The sequence below is a fragment of the Adiantum capillus-veneris genome, chromosome 26 (genome assembly GCF_014529385.1).
Source record: "Adiantum capillus-veneris isolate H3 chromosome 26, ASM1452938v2, whole genome shotgun sequence".
NCBI lineage: Eukaryota > Viridiplantae > Streptophyta > Polypodiopsida > Polypodiales > Pteridaceae > Adiantum > Adiantum capillus-veneris.
In genome coordinates this window covers 1,844,480-1,858,407 of record NC_140956.1, presented here as the reverse complement: position 1 = coordinate 1,858,407, position 13,928 = coordinate 1,844,480, and the positions used below count along the sequence as shown (strand labels likewise).

General features: G+C 41.1%; 1 protein-coding gene across 1 annotated transcript; it reads left to right on the top strand.

Moving 5' to 3' along the window:
* The first annotated feature begins 4,304 nt into the window (after positions 1–4,304).
* LOC147422884 (uncharacterized) lies at positions 4,305–4,553 on the top strand. Its single transcript, XM_086502155.1, has one exon. It carries the CDS (start codon positions 4,305–4,307, stop codon positions 4,551–4,553), a length of 249 nt encoding a protein of 82 aa, XP_086358281.1.
* The last annotated feature ends 9,375 nt before the right edge of the window (positions 4,554–13,928 follow it).

Sequence of the window (13,928 nt, the reverse complement as noted above, 5' to 3'; positions counted from 1 at the left end):
TGAGCAGGTTTGTGGGACAAGTTAAGTGGAACAGCAGGTACATCAGATATCTGGCTAATGTATGTATGCCTCTTACCCATTTAACCAAGAAGCATGTAGAGTTTTTTTGGTCTGAGCCATAGGAAAAATCATTTCAGATTCTCCAAAAAATTCTCTCAGTTGCTCCCATATTACAACCTCCAGATTGGGTATTGCCATTTCATGTGTTTTTTGATGCCTCGGATATAGCTATTGGAGATGTTTTAATGCAGGAGAAGACCCAAGGGTGGTTTAGACCTATGTACTATGCTAGTAGGGTGCTTACATCTGTTGAGAAAAACTATGCAGTGACTGAGAGGGAGGCATTAGGGATGGTTTACGCTTTAAACAAATTCAGCATTACCTCTTGTGCAATAGGGTCATATTCCATGTGGATCATCAAGCATTGCTTTATCTTATTAAAAAACCTTTACTTACAGGGAGATTGGCAAGGTGGATGCTATTGTTGCAGGAATTTGATTTCCTTATTGTTCATACACCTGGCAAGGAACATGCAATAGCTGATTACCTAAGTAGGATTGAGACAGGGGAACAACCGACAGGGATTTCAGATCAGTTTCCAGATGCAGATTTATTTGAAGTGCAGAGTTCCATTTCCGATTCATGGTATGACCAAATGCTGGTGTTCCTAACTGATGGTGTTATGCCAACAAGGTTTACAACAGACAAAAGGAGGAAATTTTCCCTAACAAGCAGACCCTTTTTACTGATTGCTGGAGCATTATACAGAAAAGGGATTGACCAGGTCATTAGAAGGTGTGTACCAGATTTTGAACAATCAGCTTGTTGCAAGAAGCCCATTATGGAGCAGCACGAGGACATTTCTCAGGGGACATTACAAGAAAAAAGATACTCCAAGCTGGTTTGTGGTGGCCAACTGTGTTGAAGGATGCTCATTCCTATGCAAAAAGCTGTGTGGTGTGTCAACAGTTTGGTCAACCTGATTCTAGAGATAGAATGACAGATCATCCTATACTGCCATTAGAGCCATTTCAAAAATGGGGTATGGATTTTGTAGGACCAGTCAAGCCTACAACAAGTAAGGGATGCAAGTACATTCTAGTACCTATTGACTACTGTACAAAGTGGGTGGAAGCTGTGGCATTGAAAGATAACAAAGCTCAAAGTGTGGCAAAGTTCTTGTATCACAACATTATGACCAGGTTTGGATGTCCAGTAGAGTTGGTCAATGATAGAGGAACACATTTTTTGAACGAGGTGATTTCTGAGTTGACAAAAACCCACATGATAATGCATAAGAAATCTACAGCTTACCATCCCCAAGCTAATGGACAGGCTGAGAGTACCAATAAGACTCTTATAAAGATTATGAAAAAGATTGTACAGGAGAATAAGAGGGATTGGGATGTAAAGCTAGATTCTGCTCTGTGGTCATTCAGAACAGCTTTCAAGGTGACAACAGGTATGACCCCATTCCGATTGGTATATGGCTTGGAAGCTGTAGTACCAATGGAGTTTGTGGTACCTAGTCTGAGGATTGCTGTTGAGAAGATGACTCCAAAGCTCTCAGTTTAGCATAGAAGCAAGTATTTAATGCAGCTGGAAGAAGACAGGTTGATCAGCTCCTATATATCAGAAGTCATTCAGAGAAGAAGGAAATCTTGGGTCAGTATGAATGTCAAGTTTAAGGTTTTCCAGGTAGGTGATTGGGTAATGCTTTACAACTCAAGGTTAGGTCCACATCCTAGGAAGCTTAATTTAAGGTACAAGGGGCCATATCAGATTATAACAGACCTAGGTCAAGGAACTTTTATTGTAGCAGATGTTTTTGGCACAAGGGTAGAGAAACCTGTTAATGGTTTTAGGTTAAAAAAATTTCATGGCAAGCCACCCCATTTGGATTGGCTCAAACCTATTATACCAGAGGTTGCATTCTGTGGAATGGTGGAGTTCTCTTCAGGAATGATGAACCAAGTCACTGATGATTTATCATCAGAATGCATAGGCTTTGCATTCAGGTCAAGGATCAGATTGTATTACATCAAAGTTTGTTGGCTCGGAGTTTACTGGGTCGGAGTTCACCTGATCCGATTACTTAAACAATATTTAAATTTCAAATTTTGCGTCGAAAAGGGTGCAAAGTTCCTTCCACTTAACTCCATCATATGAGTAAGGGACGACATCATTTCCTCACACACTTTTAGAGGCCTTAGCGCTTGTGCGATTCACGTAAGTAGCACGCACATGCATACTCCACAACTTGCTAAGCTTTCTCCTACTTCTGCTTCAGCTATACCTAAGCCTAAACCTGTTTTTGTCATGAGACCATCGCTAGAAGATGAGCAAGGACAAGTTGGTAAGTTGCGCCCTCGCAGAAAAGGAGTAGTGCTCAGAGTTGATGTATCTGACCCAGAAGACGAGGTTGACGTGCTACGTGAGGAAGAATCAGCACCAATGTCATCAAGCAAGATGTTGCAAAGCTTAATGAAGCCTTTCACTAATTTCAGGGTGGAAATTGACTGTCAGGCAGAACGGAATGAGAAGTGGTTGAAGGCCACAGGTTTATATGAATTTGCTACTCTACCCAGGGGCCAGTGGAAAGGGAACATTTATGCAAAAACGCAAATGGAGCTGTTACAAAAATCCAAAGGTGCCATTTCTGAGAAGGTACATCTTAGTCCAGGTGTGGTAGCTCAGGTATTTCAGATTCCCTTTACCTCTGTTACTGCAGTACCAAAATATTCAGATGAAGATCTGAAAAAAGAATTTGGACCAAGAGGAGGTAGGCAGTACTTTATGTTGAAGAATGTAGAGTATTGGAGGAGAGAACAACTGAAATGGTTTTTGGAAAGAGTTTGTTTTCTAGCTAAATATGACTACATGTCTAAGGAAAATTGGGAACCAGTGTATTTTGTTGAAAATGGGGGGAAGGTCAGTTGGGCACATTGGGTGTATGATAGGATTCATGTATAAGTCTTTACCTCGGATAGAAGAAATACCCAGTTGAGTAGCAGGTTAGCAGCATTTCTGTCTGCTTTGTTTGCTTTTGCTCAGAAAGTTGATGTAGGGGAGGTCACAGTTTCTCTCATTACTCCTTGCTGAAAATGGGGGGAAGGTCAATTGGGCACATTGGGTGTATGATAGGATTCATGTAGAAGTCTTTACCTCGGATAGAAGAAAGACCCAGTTGAGTAGCAGGTTAGCAGCATTTCTGTCTGCTTTGTTTGCTTTTGCTCAGAAAGTTGATGTAGGGGAGGTCACAGTTTCTCTCATTACTCCTATCAATGTGGTCAGTCCTGGGCCGAAAAGGGGAGAATATCTGACAAAGCAGAGTTTAGTAAAAGCGTGGATGAAAAGCTGAGGACCATACAGGATTTTATTCAAGTAGGATACACTGAGGATGAGGCCAAGATGGCATTGGCTAGTCATGAGCAAAAATTGCTTATGGGGAATTTGCTCAAGAGTTTGGATGTTGAGACACAAACTCCTAGTAGGGTTATAGGCAAAACTTTTAACATGCCCAAAAAGAGGAAGCTGGATAGTGCTTTTCATGAGGTGGCCAAATGATTAGATTTCTCTATAGCTGGTCCTAGTACTTCTGCTAAATCTGATTTTCTTATTACTGATGTACCAACAGCTCTGAAGATGTTGCAGGAATTACAGGGATTTGTAAGGTATCAGCAGCACAATATGGAGAAACAGTTACAAAATATAGCTGAATCTGGTCTATCTAAAGCAATGCTGCACCAACAGTCAGAGTTGGTGGAATCCTTGAAGCAAAAATTGGTAGAGAAGAAGGAGAAACATCAACAAGAGATGCAGGATCAACTGCAACTACACCAACAAGAGATAGAAAAGGTTAAGCTCTCCTTGGGAATGTTTCAAGAATGGACTAAGGAATTGGAAGGCAGAGTCAATTCTGAGTTGGATCAGGTGTCTAGCAGAAATAAAGAGTTACAAGTGGAGAATGAAATGTTACAACAAAGGTTGAAACCTTTGGAAGCTCTGGAAAAGCAAGTATTAGCTCAAGAAGATATCAATGTTTCTGGAGTGCTTTATATGAAGGGGATCTCAATCTGGTAAGGCAATAGTTGGTTGAGGGGATGCAGGATGTTTGGAAAGCAATGAGAGAAAGGCTGACATCAGTTATCAAGTATCCCTATGAGGCTGTGAGATCAGGATTCATCAGTTCTCATGAAGCTGCCTTATTAGAGACAGTTGAATCTCTAAAGAAAGAAAAAGATGTTTATCAAGAGCAGCTTCAGGAGTTCAAGGATAAACAGTTGCAGGTGGATGAAGAATTCATGGTACAAGGTGGTTCTACACTTAAAAAACTAGTGCATGTTTCTGTTCAAACACTGCAAGCTGCTGAGGAAATTCATAAGTCAAGTGGAGAAGCTTTGCCAATGGAGGTTGAATATCAGAAGGAGATTACAGATGCTACAAATATTGAAGTTCCAGAACTTAGTGCAGCAAAGAATGAGGAGACTGTGGTGACTACAATACAAGAAGCTGATACTGAAACAACTCTCAAAGATATGTTTGAAGTTTAGGATGGTCAGGAATTCTTTTGTTTATCTCTTGCTGATCAAGGGATATGTGGATTCGAGTCAGATTTCAGAGAAATCCACCACCGGGTTGTGCCATGTGTTGACAGGCATATCAGACTACCAATTTAGTAGTTAGTCGGAAGTGCTTCATCGGATATAGTTAATCGGATCATAGTTAGTCGGATGTTGTTTAAATTGGATATTTAACAGTTATGATATATCAAGACTGAGGTTGTTATTACCAGTCTGTTTTGTGTGATGGTTATAAGTCGGTTATGGGAGTTGTGATGGCGCAGTTGTATTCAGAGATGTTGTAGCTCTTCTTGATCAATGAAGCACTCTTGTTATCTTAATTCTGAGTTATCAATTCCTTCTATCTCTTACCTTCAGTATGATGTTAGTACTTCTGTGTATTATTTCCGAGTTATGAGATGCTGAAAGAATTGTGATGCACTATGCATTTCCTGTGTTGATGAACCTTGCGATTAATGGTATTTGAGCCACGGGTACAGTGGCTTGAATGCTTTTTATTAAGGGGTAAAGAGAAGTAGCAACTAGGGCTTGAAGTGCCAAAGTACACCTAAAATTTGTTAGAATGGCTGACAATAGTAAAGAGAGTGAAATTAATGTTGATAACTATGATTTTGCTAATGAGCAGGCTACTAATGATGCCCCTATGCTTGTTAACTATCTTGTTTCTAGGCTTCAACGAGCCATGGGCAATCCATCCCTCCAAAGTGAAGTGCAACGGCAGCTTTGTGCTCACGGGATTCTCCAATCTGTTACCATATACATATGGTAGTGATGTGTGTGAACACACTAGGACCGTCGGGGCATTTTTTCCCTCTTTAGGAGGTTTTTTCCCCCGTGCATTATATATACGCCCATCACTCTAGGGCTATCTATCTTTCCATTGCACACTAAGTAACACACTCTCTATTGTGTGCCTTGAGCTTCCTTCGTCTTCTCCAAGCTGTGTGTGTTTCTCTGCAACCCTAATTCCAACACAAGCTCCCCACCAAGACGAGAGAGCACCTAAGAAGCCTCCTAGTGAGACTTCCAAAAGAGGCCTCTCTCTGATTTGGGAAGAAGAAGGGGATCCATACGAAGGGCTCAAAAAATTTTCTTCTTGATGACGCATCTCCTTCTCAAAGGAGAACTCAAGAGCCTCCACCAAACGAATGAGAAAGAAGTGACTCTCCTGCCACCTCGGTGGAGATGGTTCCATGAAGATATCGGTTTAAACGCTCTCCATCACCTCCAAAACGAAGAAGACCATCACACACTTCTCCACACCATAATTCAAAGAGGGATGACAAAACTTTTCAAGAGAAGAAAAAGGCGAGAAAGAGGACACCCTCTTCTCCATCCTCTTCCTTTTATGAAAGTGATGGTGCAGACAAAGAACATTATTAAACAAAAAGGCGAGAAAGAGGTCACCCTCTTCTCCATCTTCCTCAAATCCTTCATCTTCTGAAGAAAGTGATGGTGCAACTTTTGAACCATCAAAACGAAGAGGCCATAGGAAATCCTATGCCGCATGGAAGAGGTCGTACAAGCTCAAGAAGTTCAAAGAGGGAGGGAAGAGAATATCTTTCCTTACCTACGATGGCACCTTTGGTGCTACAAACAAAGTCTTGGCCTTTATCCAAATAGTTCAATGCGCGTTTGGAGATGAGGGCTTCACTGAGTTCTCTAAGCTACACCATGTAGCTATGCACTTTCAAAAGTCCTCCAGGCAATGGTGATCTAGCCTATGGGCCAACGGAGAAGCTACACAAACATGGAAAGCTTTAAGAGCTTCCATTATGAAGCAGTTTTTGGCCACCGATGCCAAAGACAAAATACTCACAAAATGGCGAACCTTAAAGCTCTCTCCCTACAAATCCATTCACAAATATGTAGACAAGTTTTGGGACTTACAACTCAAATCCATTGTCTTCAAAAAGTTGGATTTTGGAGAGCAAAAGCAACAATTTGTGCGGGCTTACCTGAAGAAATGGCAGAGTATGTCAACTCCCAAAGGCCACGCACCATATCGGCGGTTATACACCATACTAGTGGCTTTGGGAATCAATTTCCAAACAGGGGCTAAAAGAAATTCTAAGGCCACAAAAAACAAGGGTTCCAATGAGCCTAAGGGGAAGGACAATGTCCAAAAGTCTCCTAAAGGAAATTCCAACAAAGCTAAGGAGAAGGGAGTTTACAAAGGCAAAAAAAAACTCTCCCCTCAAAAGCTTGAGCATTATCGCAAGGATAACAGTTGTTTCAAGTACGGCGAGCAAGGGCATGTGTATCATACTTGTCCCCAAAAGAACACCCGCCATGAGCCTCCTAGAGCTACCTTGGTTGAAATCCAAAAGGAGGAAACTCACCATAAAAGATCTCCTCTATGCCATGCTTGGGGAAAGGTAAGAGAACATGATGCTTTTATCTTCTTTGACCTTGGTTCTACTCACAATTTCATCTCCACAGAGTTGGCCACCAAACTAGGCATACAATCTTACGAGATGGGGGATGTTCTACCCTCATACGGTGCTTTAAAGGGGCAAGAAGCTTCAGTGACTCCCTTAATTGAGAAATTGAGGCTCCATGTCCAAAGCTATGCCGACAAAGAAGACTTCTTTATCTCTCCTCTCAAGCATGAGGATGTAATCCTAGGGGCACCATGGTTTGATTGCATGGCTACCAATGTTAAATTCACTGAAAGGAAAATCTACTTTAGGTTCAGGGAAAAAGATATGTACATAGATGCTAAGGAAATGGGTAACACCATACCCATTGTACATACAAAATCTTTCAATAAGTCAATAAAGACCTATTTCCGTGTACATGATTTTGTTAAAGATTCTCAAAATGAAACTAATTATTTAGCAAAAGAAAATATACACACTCGCAAGGAATTAGAGTTATCCAATTTTCTCAAGGGGTTTCAAGATTTCTTTATTGACGACATCCCTTGTGAGCTACCTCCTAAACGAGGCAATGATCACCGTGCAATTGAACTTCTTCCAGGAAGTTTTCCGCCTAATAAACCTCTTTATAGAGTTTCTTAAGCTCAACAAGAGTAGATTATGTGGCAAGTGCATGAGTTAGTTGAGAAGGGCATGGTTAGGCCTAGCTCATATCCATTTTGTTCTCCTGTGCTATTAGTGCAAAAGAAAGATTGCACATATCGTATGTGTGTTGGCTATAGAGCACTAAATAGGATCACTATCAAGAATAGGTTTCCCGTTCCATGGGTAGAAGACCTATTTGATAAGCTACAAGGGTCCACCTACTTCAGTAGGATTGACCTAAAAAGTGGCTATCACCAAATAAGGATAGTTGATCAAGACATTGTAAACACCACATTTTGCACATGTTTGGTCTTTACGAATATATTATCATGCCTTTTGGCTTGACCAATGCACCAGCCACATTCAACCACTTGATGGAGAAGCTATTCAAGCCTCACCGAACCTTTACTAGCGTGTTCTTTGATAATATCATCATCTACTCTAATTCATGCGAACACAAGCAACACCTCCAGGTAATATTTCAAGTCTTAAGAGAGAATAACTTTATGTTAATCAAAAGAAAAGTGAACTTTTCTTGCAAGTGATTCAGTATTTAGGTCACATTATCTCTCAAGATGGCATCCAAATGGCCTAAACCAAGGAATCTTCATGAACTAAGAAGCTTTATAGGTATGTGTGCATACCATAGATGCTTCATAGAAAAGATCTCACAAATTGTAGAACCATTACATGACCTAACAAAGAAAAACGTTAGGTATACATGGTCTGCCAAGGAGAATAATGCCTCTTGTATGTTTGCTTTCATGGTAGGCCAATAGAAATATGTTTCAATCCCTCTTAGGGTAGACTGAATCCCTCTATGCCCTGCATAAGGAGGAGCATGATATTCATTACATTACTTTCTTACGAGTGAGTTAGTAACACATAGTCTATTGCCATAGAGAATATAACCATCTTGTAAAGTAAATGGTTCCTCTTTCTTCCCTAGTGCAAGGACTGAAATCACATCTCTAAAATCGGGATTAATAGCATCCTCATATATCATAGAAGATAGATCATTGGGAGTTGCTATGGAAACTGCATTCACTCTCAGTCGTCTTGAGAGTGCATCGGCTACTTGATTATGCTTGCCAGCAATGTGAGCAATATGAAAATGAAATTGCAAAAGGAAATTTGCCCACCTCAGAGCTTCGTCTACATCATGAAGTACTTAATACTTTGGTGATCCGTTCACAGAATGAAAGGAGTCCCCAATAAATAGTGCTTCCATGGGTCTAAGGCATGTAGAAATGCAAGGAGTTCCTTTTCATATATGCCTAGAGCTTGCTCAACAAGGTCGAGCCTTCGAATTTCATAGGCTATGGTGTGCCCTTCTTGGAGAAAAAGAGATCCAAGACAATCACCACAAGCGTCACATTGGACCTCAAATGGCTTTGAGAGATCCGGTAGTGTAAGCACGGGTTGAGAGATAAGCTTTTTGATGTTTCTAAATGTGTGGTATGCCAAAAGCCAAAGTTTGATAGAGGGAAGCAACCTGGATTGCTTCAACCTTTTCCAATCCCTAATTCACCATGGGAGAGCATATCCATGGATTTAATCTTTGGATTGTCTATCCATGGGAATACGGGAATATGGACGATAGTAGACAGGTTCAATAGACAAGCCCATTTTATACCTATCAAAAGTACTATCAAAGCCCATCAAATGGCAACCCTCTTCATTTCACAAATCTTCAAGTACCATGGCTTTCCAATGTCCATAATGTTGGATAGAGATCCTAGAATGACCAATAATTTTTGGAAGGGTCTCTTTGAGAATTTAGGGACAAGGCTAAACTTCTCTTCGGCCTATCACCCACAAATGGATGGCCAAAGTGAAATAGCTAACCTAAACATTCTTGATCTACTAAAATCCTATGTAACAAACGTAGATCAAAGATCCCAATGGGATAAGTACTTACCCTTAGTGGAGTATGCTTACAACAACAATGTGCATACTTCCACCGGAAAAGAACCTTTTGCGGTAATTGAGGGAAGATCAAAAAGTCCCCTGCTACTTAAGGTACACAGGAAGATCTTTGTTGTAGATGAGTATAGCCGAGACCTACAAGAATCTTTCCAAAAGATTAAGGATGCTACAGTAGGGATCCAAAGGAGGGAAAATAGGGATCCAAAGGGGGAACCATCTACAAAAGATCAAGGTGCAACAATGGGCTTAAAGGACCCTAAGGTTCAGCCCATTAAGACTTCCAAAATGCTAAGGTTCCAAAATTCAAAGGTTGTGTCCAAAGGTCAAAAGCCTAGGAAAATAGGATGCTTTGTGTGTGCTCAAAAAGTCTTCATGCATCCCTACATAGGAGGGGGCAAGCCCTAGAAGTAGAAGATGAGAGAGAAATACACACACACACACTCACAAGCTCCTTTACACAAAGGGAAATAGGAACACATGTCAGCTCTCTAGCCCAGATGCCCACAAGGTGTACTCAAATCCTATTGGATGGCCATGGAGGTGGACCAATTAGAACTAGGTTAGAGTAAATCTAGTTTAAATAATTTAAAAACACTTAATAAAAGAACAAATAAGAATTAAGCTCTCTAGAAGACTATTCGACAGTCTCCCAAGGGGTCCAATGAGCATTCAACATCCCAACGGCTTGCCTAATTCCTATTGGCCAGGAGACAAAGGGGTCCAATGAGAGTTTAGTTGCATTAAAGCTATCACTTATTCTTCTTAAATTTCATTGGCTAAGCCTGGCATGGGCAATAGGGTGTGAATATGATCAAATAGAAAGAGGGGTCGACCAAGAGAGAGAGGGGGATGATTTTTGAAAGGCATTATTGCATACACACTCACACTAGTCCATGTGTGGAGTAATAAGAATCTCTCTCTCTCCTTGTCAAGCTTTAATGGAAATCTCATCACCTACTCCAAGCTTGTGAGAAGGGAGGCCTACACCAACGACTGTTGGCTTTGTGATGCAAATCCAATCAAGAGACAAGCTTCAATGCAGGATTATCTCCCTACACCAACAACTCTTGGCTTTGTGATGCAAATATTCCAACCAAGAGACAAGCTTCAATGCATGCTCATCTCCTCTACCATGCTAATTACTAAGCTAAGCTATGCTAATATGAGTGATTATCTGAGGAGATATACATCTTTCTCATAAGACTACTCCTTCTTCTCATACCCCACTAGCTCTTACCATCTTCAAAGGTGTGTGAGGTCTTGGGTCTAAGACCGTGAGGGAATTGAAGTTTTGTTTTATAAGTGTTTTCCTTAATGCTTGAAGTCTCCATCTTCATTGCACTAGCTAGTATTGAAGGAGCACAAAGAATTGTATTGTAAAATGTCTCTCTTTGTCATGCCAAGGGTAGGACCAGGCACGGCCATGGGCCAGGACAGACATGAAGTCAAGGGGTCCCTATATTTAGCAGGCCAAGGGTCTATATAGGGCATGGCTCGGTGGTGATGAGCATGTTCCAGTTCCCTATGCCTTTCACTGGTATCAGAGCTTAGGGGAGGAAAGCAGCTATCAAGGAGGATTTCGGAGATGGTGCTCTCGCATGGCAAGGCATGGATCCTCTTTTTCCCTCTCGTTCTCGCTTTCTCTCTCCATCTCTTTTGCAAGGCATCCCTCTCAACCTCTCTCGCAGCCATCGCGCAGGCAATCGAGTTCTGCACAAGTTATTTGCCATTGTTTTTTTTTTCATACTTGGCCAATTCCAAACATATTTTGGCCCTTTAAATTGTTTAAGGGCATGAGCCCACCCCGGCCTATGCTCGTTAGCAAGCTACCAAGGAAAATCCGTCTTAAAGGGAGTTAATCTTGGCAAGTACAAGGACTCGGCAAAACGCGGGTTGGAGGTCACTCACGCAAGTTGGAGCTTACAGACTTCTTCAAAATAATTTCTGAAAATCTACCATTTATGAAGTAGCAAGGCCATATTTTTTGTAGTGATATGAACGTCTTTGCAGGGTTCTCGGCACTCGAGCACGGCTTGAGACTTAGCAAGGGTGTCGTCAAGGACAAGCTGCAACCGATCGGGAGGTGCTGAAAGACTTCTTCGTAAGCTTGGCTGCGGTTTGACTGCGGTTTGAGGTCCATGGACACACTGACTGACAGTTCGAATTGCATGATTAACCAGGTATGCAATAGTTTTTGTTTTGGGTTTGATGACATTTTCAAACATGCTATTGTAGCTATTGCATGCAGGCACAAGCACGGCTTGTGACAGTTCCATACACATTCTACTTTTGTTGTTTGCTTTGTTTGTAAAGACCCACTGTTTGGTTGAGGGATCAACATCAAGCACGGCTTGAGTACACAATACTTCGACAACTCACATTTGTCGGAGGTTGAAGGTTGATACAAAGGAAACTCGGGCAAGGCCGATTGGTAAGTATCATTTCAAGTAACTGTCTACCATCAAAAACATTTCAGGAGCAAGGCTCCCTATAGTGACACGCCCATAAACCAATTTGTGCCTTACGTCGGTTGTTAATTTTGGATCTCTCCTCATTGTGCTATCTCTAGGCAAAGGAAAGCAAGATTTTTGCTTGGGGCGGTCACTTATCAAAAGCTTCCTATATCACGTGCGTTCAAGAGGTTATTAATAATACCTCAATATACATACTATATTTACACTACGTGCCTATTTAAAAAACCCCCTCCCCCCTCTGTATGTATACATTTTGATACATTTTGATCTTTTAATAATCCTCTCTGGTTAACTCACGTGATAGCATACACATTCTAAAAAGTGACCGCCCTGAGGATTTTTGGGAGAACGGCTCCATGCATTGGATGCATACTCGTTTCCAAGCCATTCCAGCTTGCTAGGGAGCAGGAAATATAGGTACATGCAGCGTCGTGGAAAAAACATTGACATCCACAGCCAGGAGCTGAATGCAATGTTGACCACTATATGAATTTTCACAATGCCAACTTGTCAAGCAAAGGTTGCTTTGAACAAGCAGTATTGGACAATCGCTAACATTTGATAGCTCAGTTGTAGATGATATCTTTCTCACTATCAGGCAATGTTATGATTCTCAATCAGTAGAAAAATTTGGCAAGGCCGTTTCCCTATGCCATTTTGACAAGGTCGATCTTTTTCTGCTCGGACATATGTATGTAACCAAGAGCATTTGTTAGCTATGAGCACTTAGGTTACATTCTTGTCTCATCCATTTGATGAACTTATGTGAAGCAACGCTTCTATTTATGCATCTCGCATTGCGACTCCCCACGTTTGGCCTATGCTATGAGCATACAAACTTGGGACGGACTTGACAATATGCTTGCAGGTTATTTCATTACGTGACAGACGGGTGTAGATGATACGAGGGACGTATATGTACATACAACAGCTCCCACACATGTAGCAGATATGTCTATGTGCCATTTTTAAGCGAGCACTACAAGAGGTTGTGTGCACTTGTGATGCTGTTAGGGACGGAAATACATTGGGTTTTGATACTCCCCGGCGTCGCTAAGAGTGTCGATACAGGAACGTTGCTATGAGTGTCGCTATAATCGTCGCTATATAGCCGCTATAGTGACGCATATAGCGATGTTTACAAGCCAGCTATAGCGACGTTTATAGCGATGCTGCAGAGCCTTATATAGCAACGGTCATAGCGACGCCCGAGAGAAAAAAAAATTGGTGGCAGGGCATTGAATGCCTGCCACCCATCAACCATATTGAATGTTTCATTGATTGATTCATTTGAAAGAAAGTGCAAGCTTAGATATAGACCCAAAGTAGTCACCCACAAGACAATATAACAACTAACTCCATCATCCATAGTATTGTTTGCAGATAAAGATACAAAACTCACAAAAGTAAATTGATGAAAGTAAATCAATGACAATTGTACACAACAAAGGCAAAATCACTTGATTGTTAAATTTTTCAAATGTAATAGTTACAACACCATTGTCATTATTGAAAAAATATACATGGTTTTCAAAAAGACGTATAAACGTCATCTCATGATACATATGCTATGACAAAAATAAAGTAATGCTATCTAGCTACAGCTAGACTTACATCATCTAATCAGACGTCTCATCGCGTCCAAGCGGCATATCTGTCGGATTCTGCAAAAAAAAACAATAAGACATCTTTTGGTAAGTATAAACATATAGCGACGTTTATAAAACAATACAACAAATAGAAAAGAGTAAACCCTAATACTAACCATGCCACCACGAGAACTCAGACTGTCCATCAAGGCGTTTAAGCCCTTTCTGCCTGCGTACTCGCACTCATACGGTGTGGGGTCACATCCTGTCATCAACCACTATCAAGAATCCATTATGTTAGAATTTAAAAACCCCTAACCCTAAACT

Excerpts from the sequence above, each read along its gene's own strand:
- LOC147422884 (XM_086502155.1), top strand. The coding sequence starts at position 4,305 with ATGGTACAAGGTGGTTCTACACTTAAAAAACTAGTGCATGTTTCTGTT.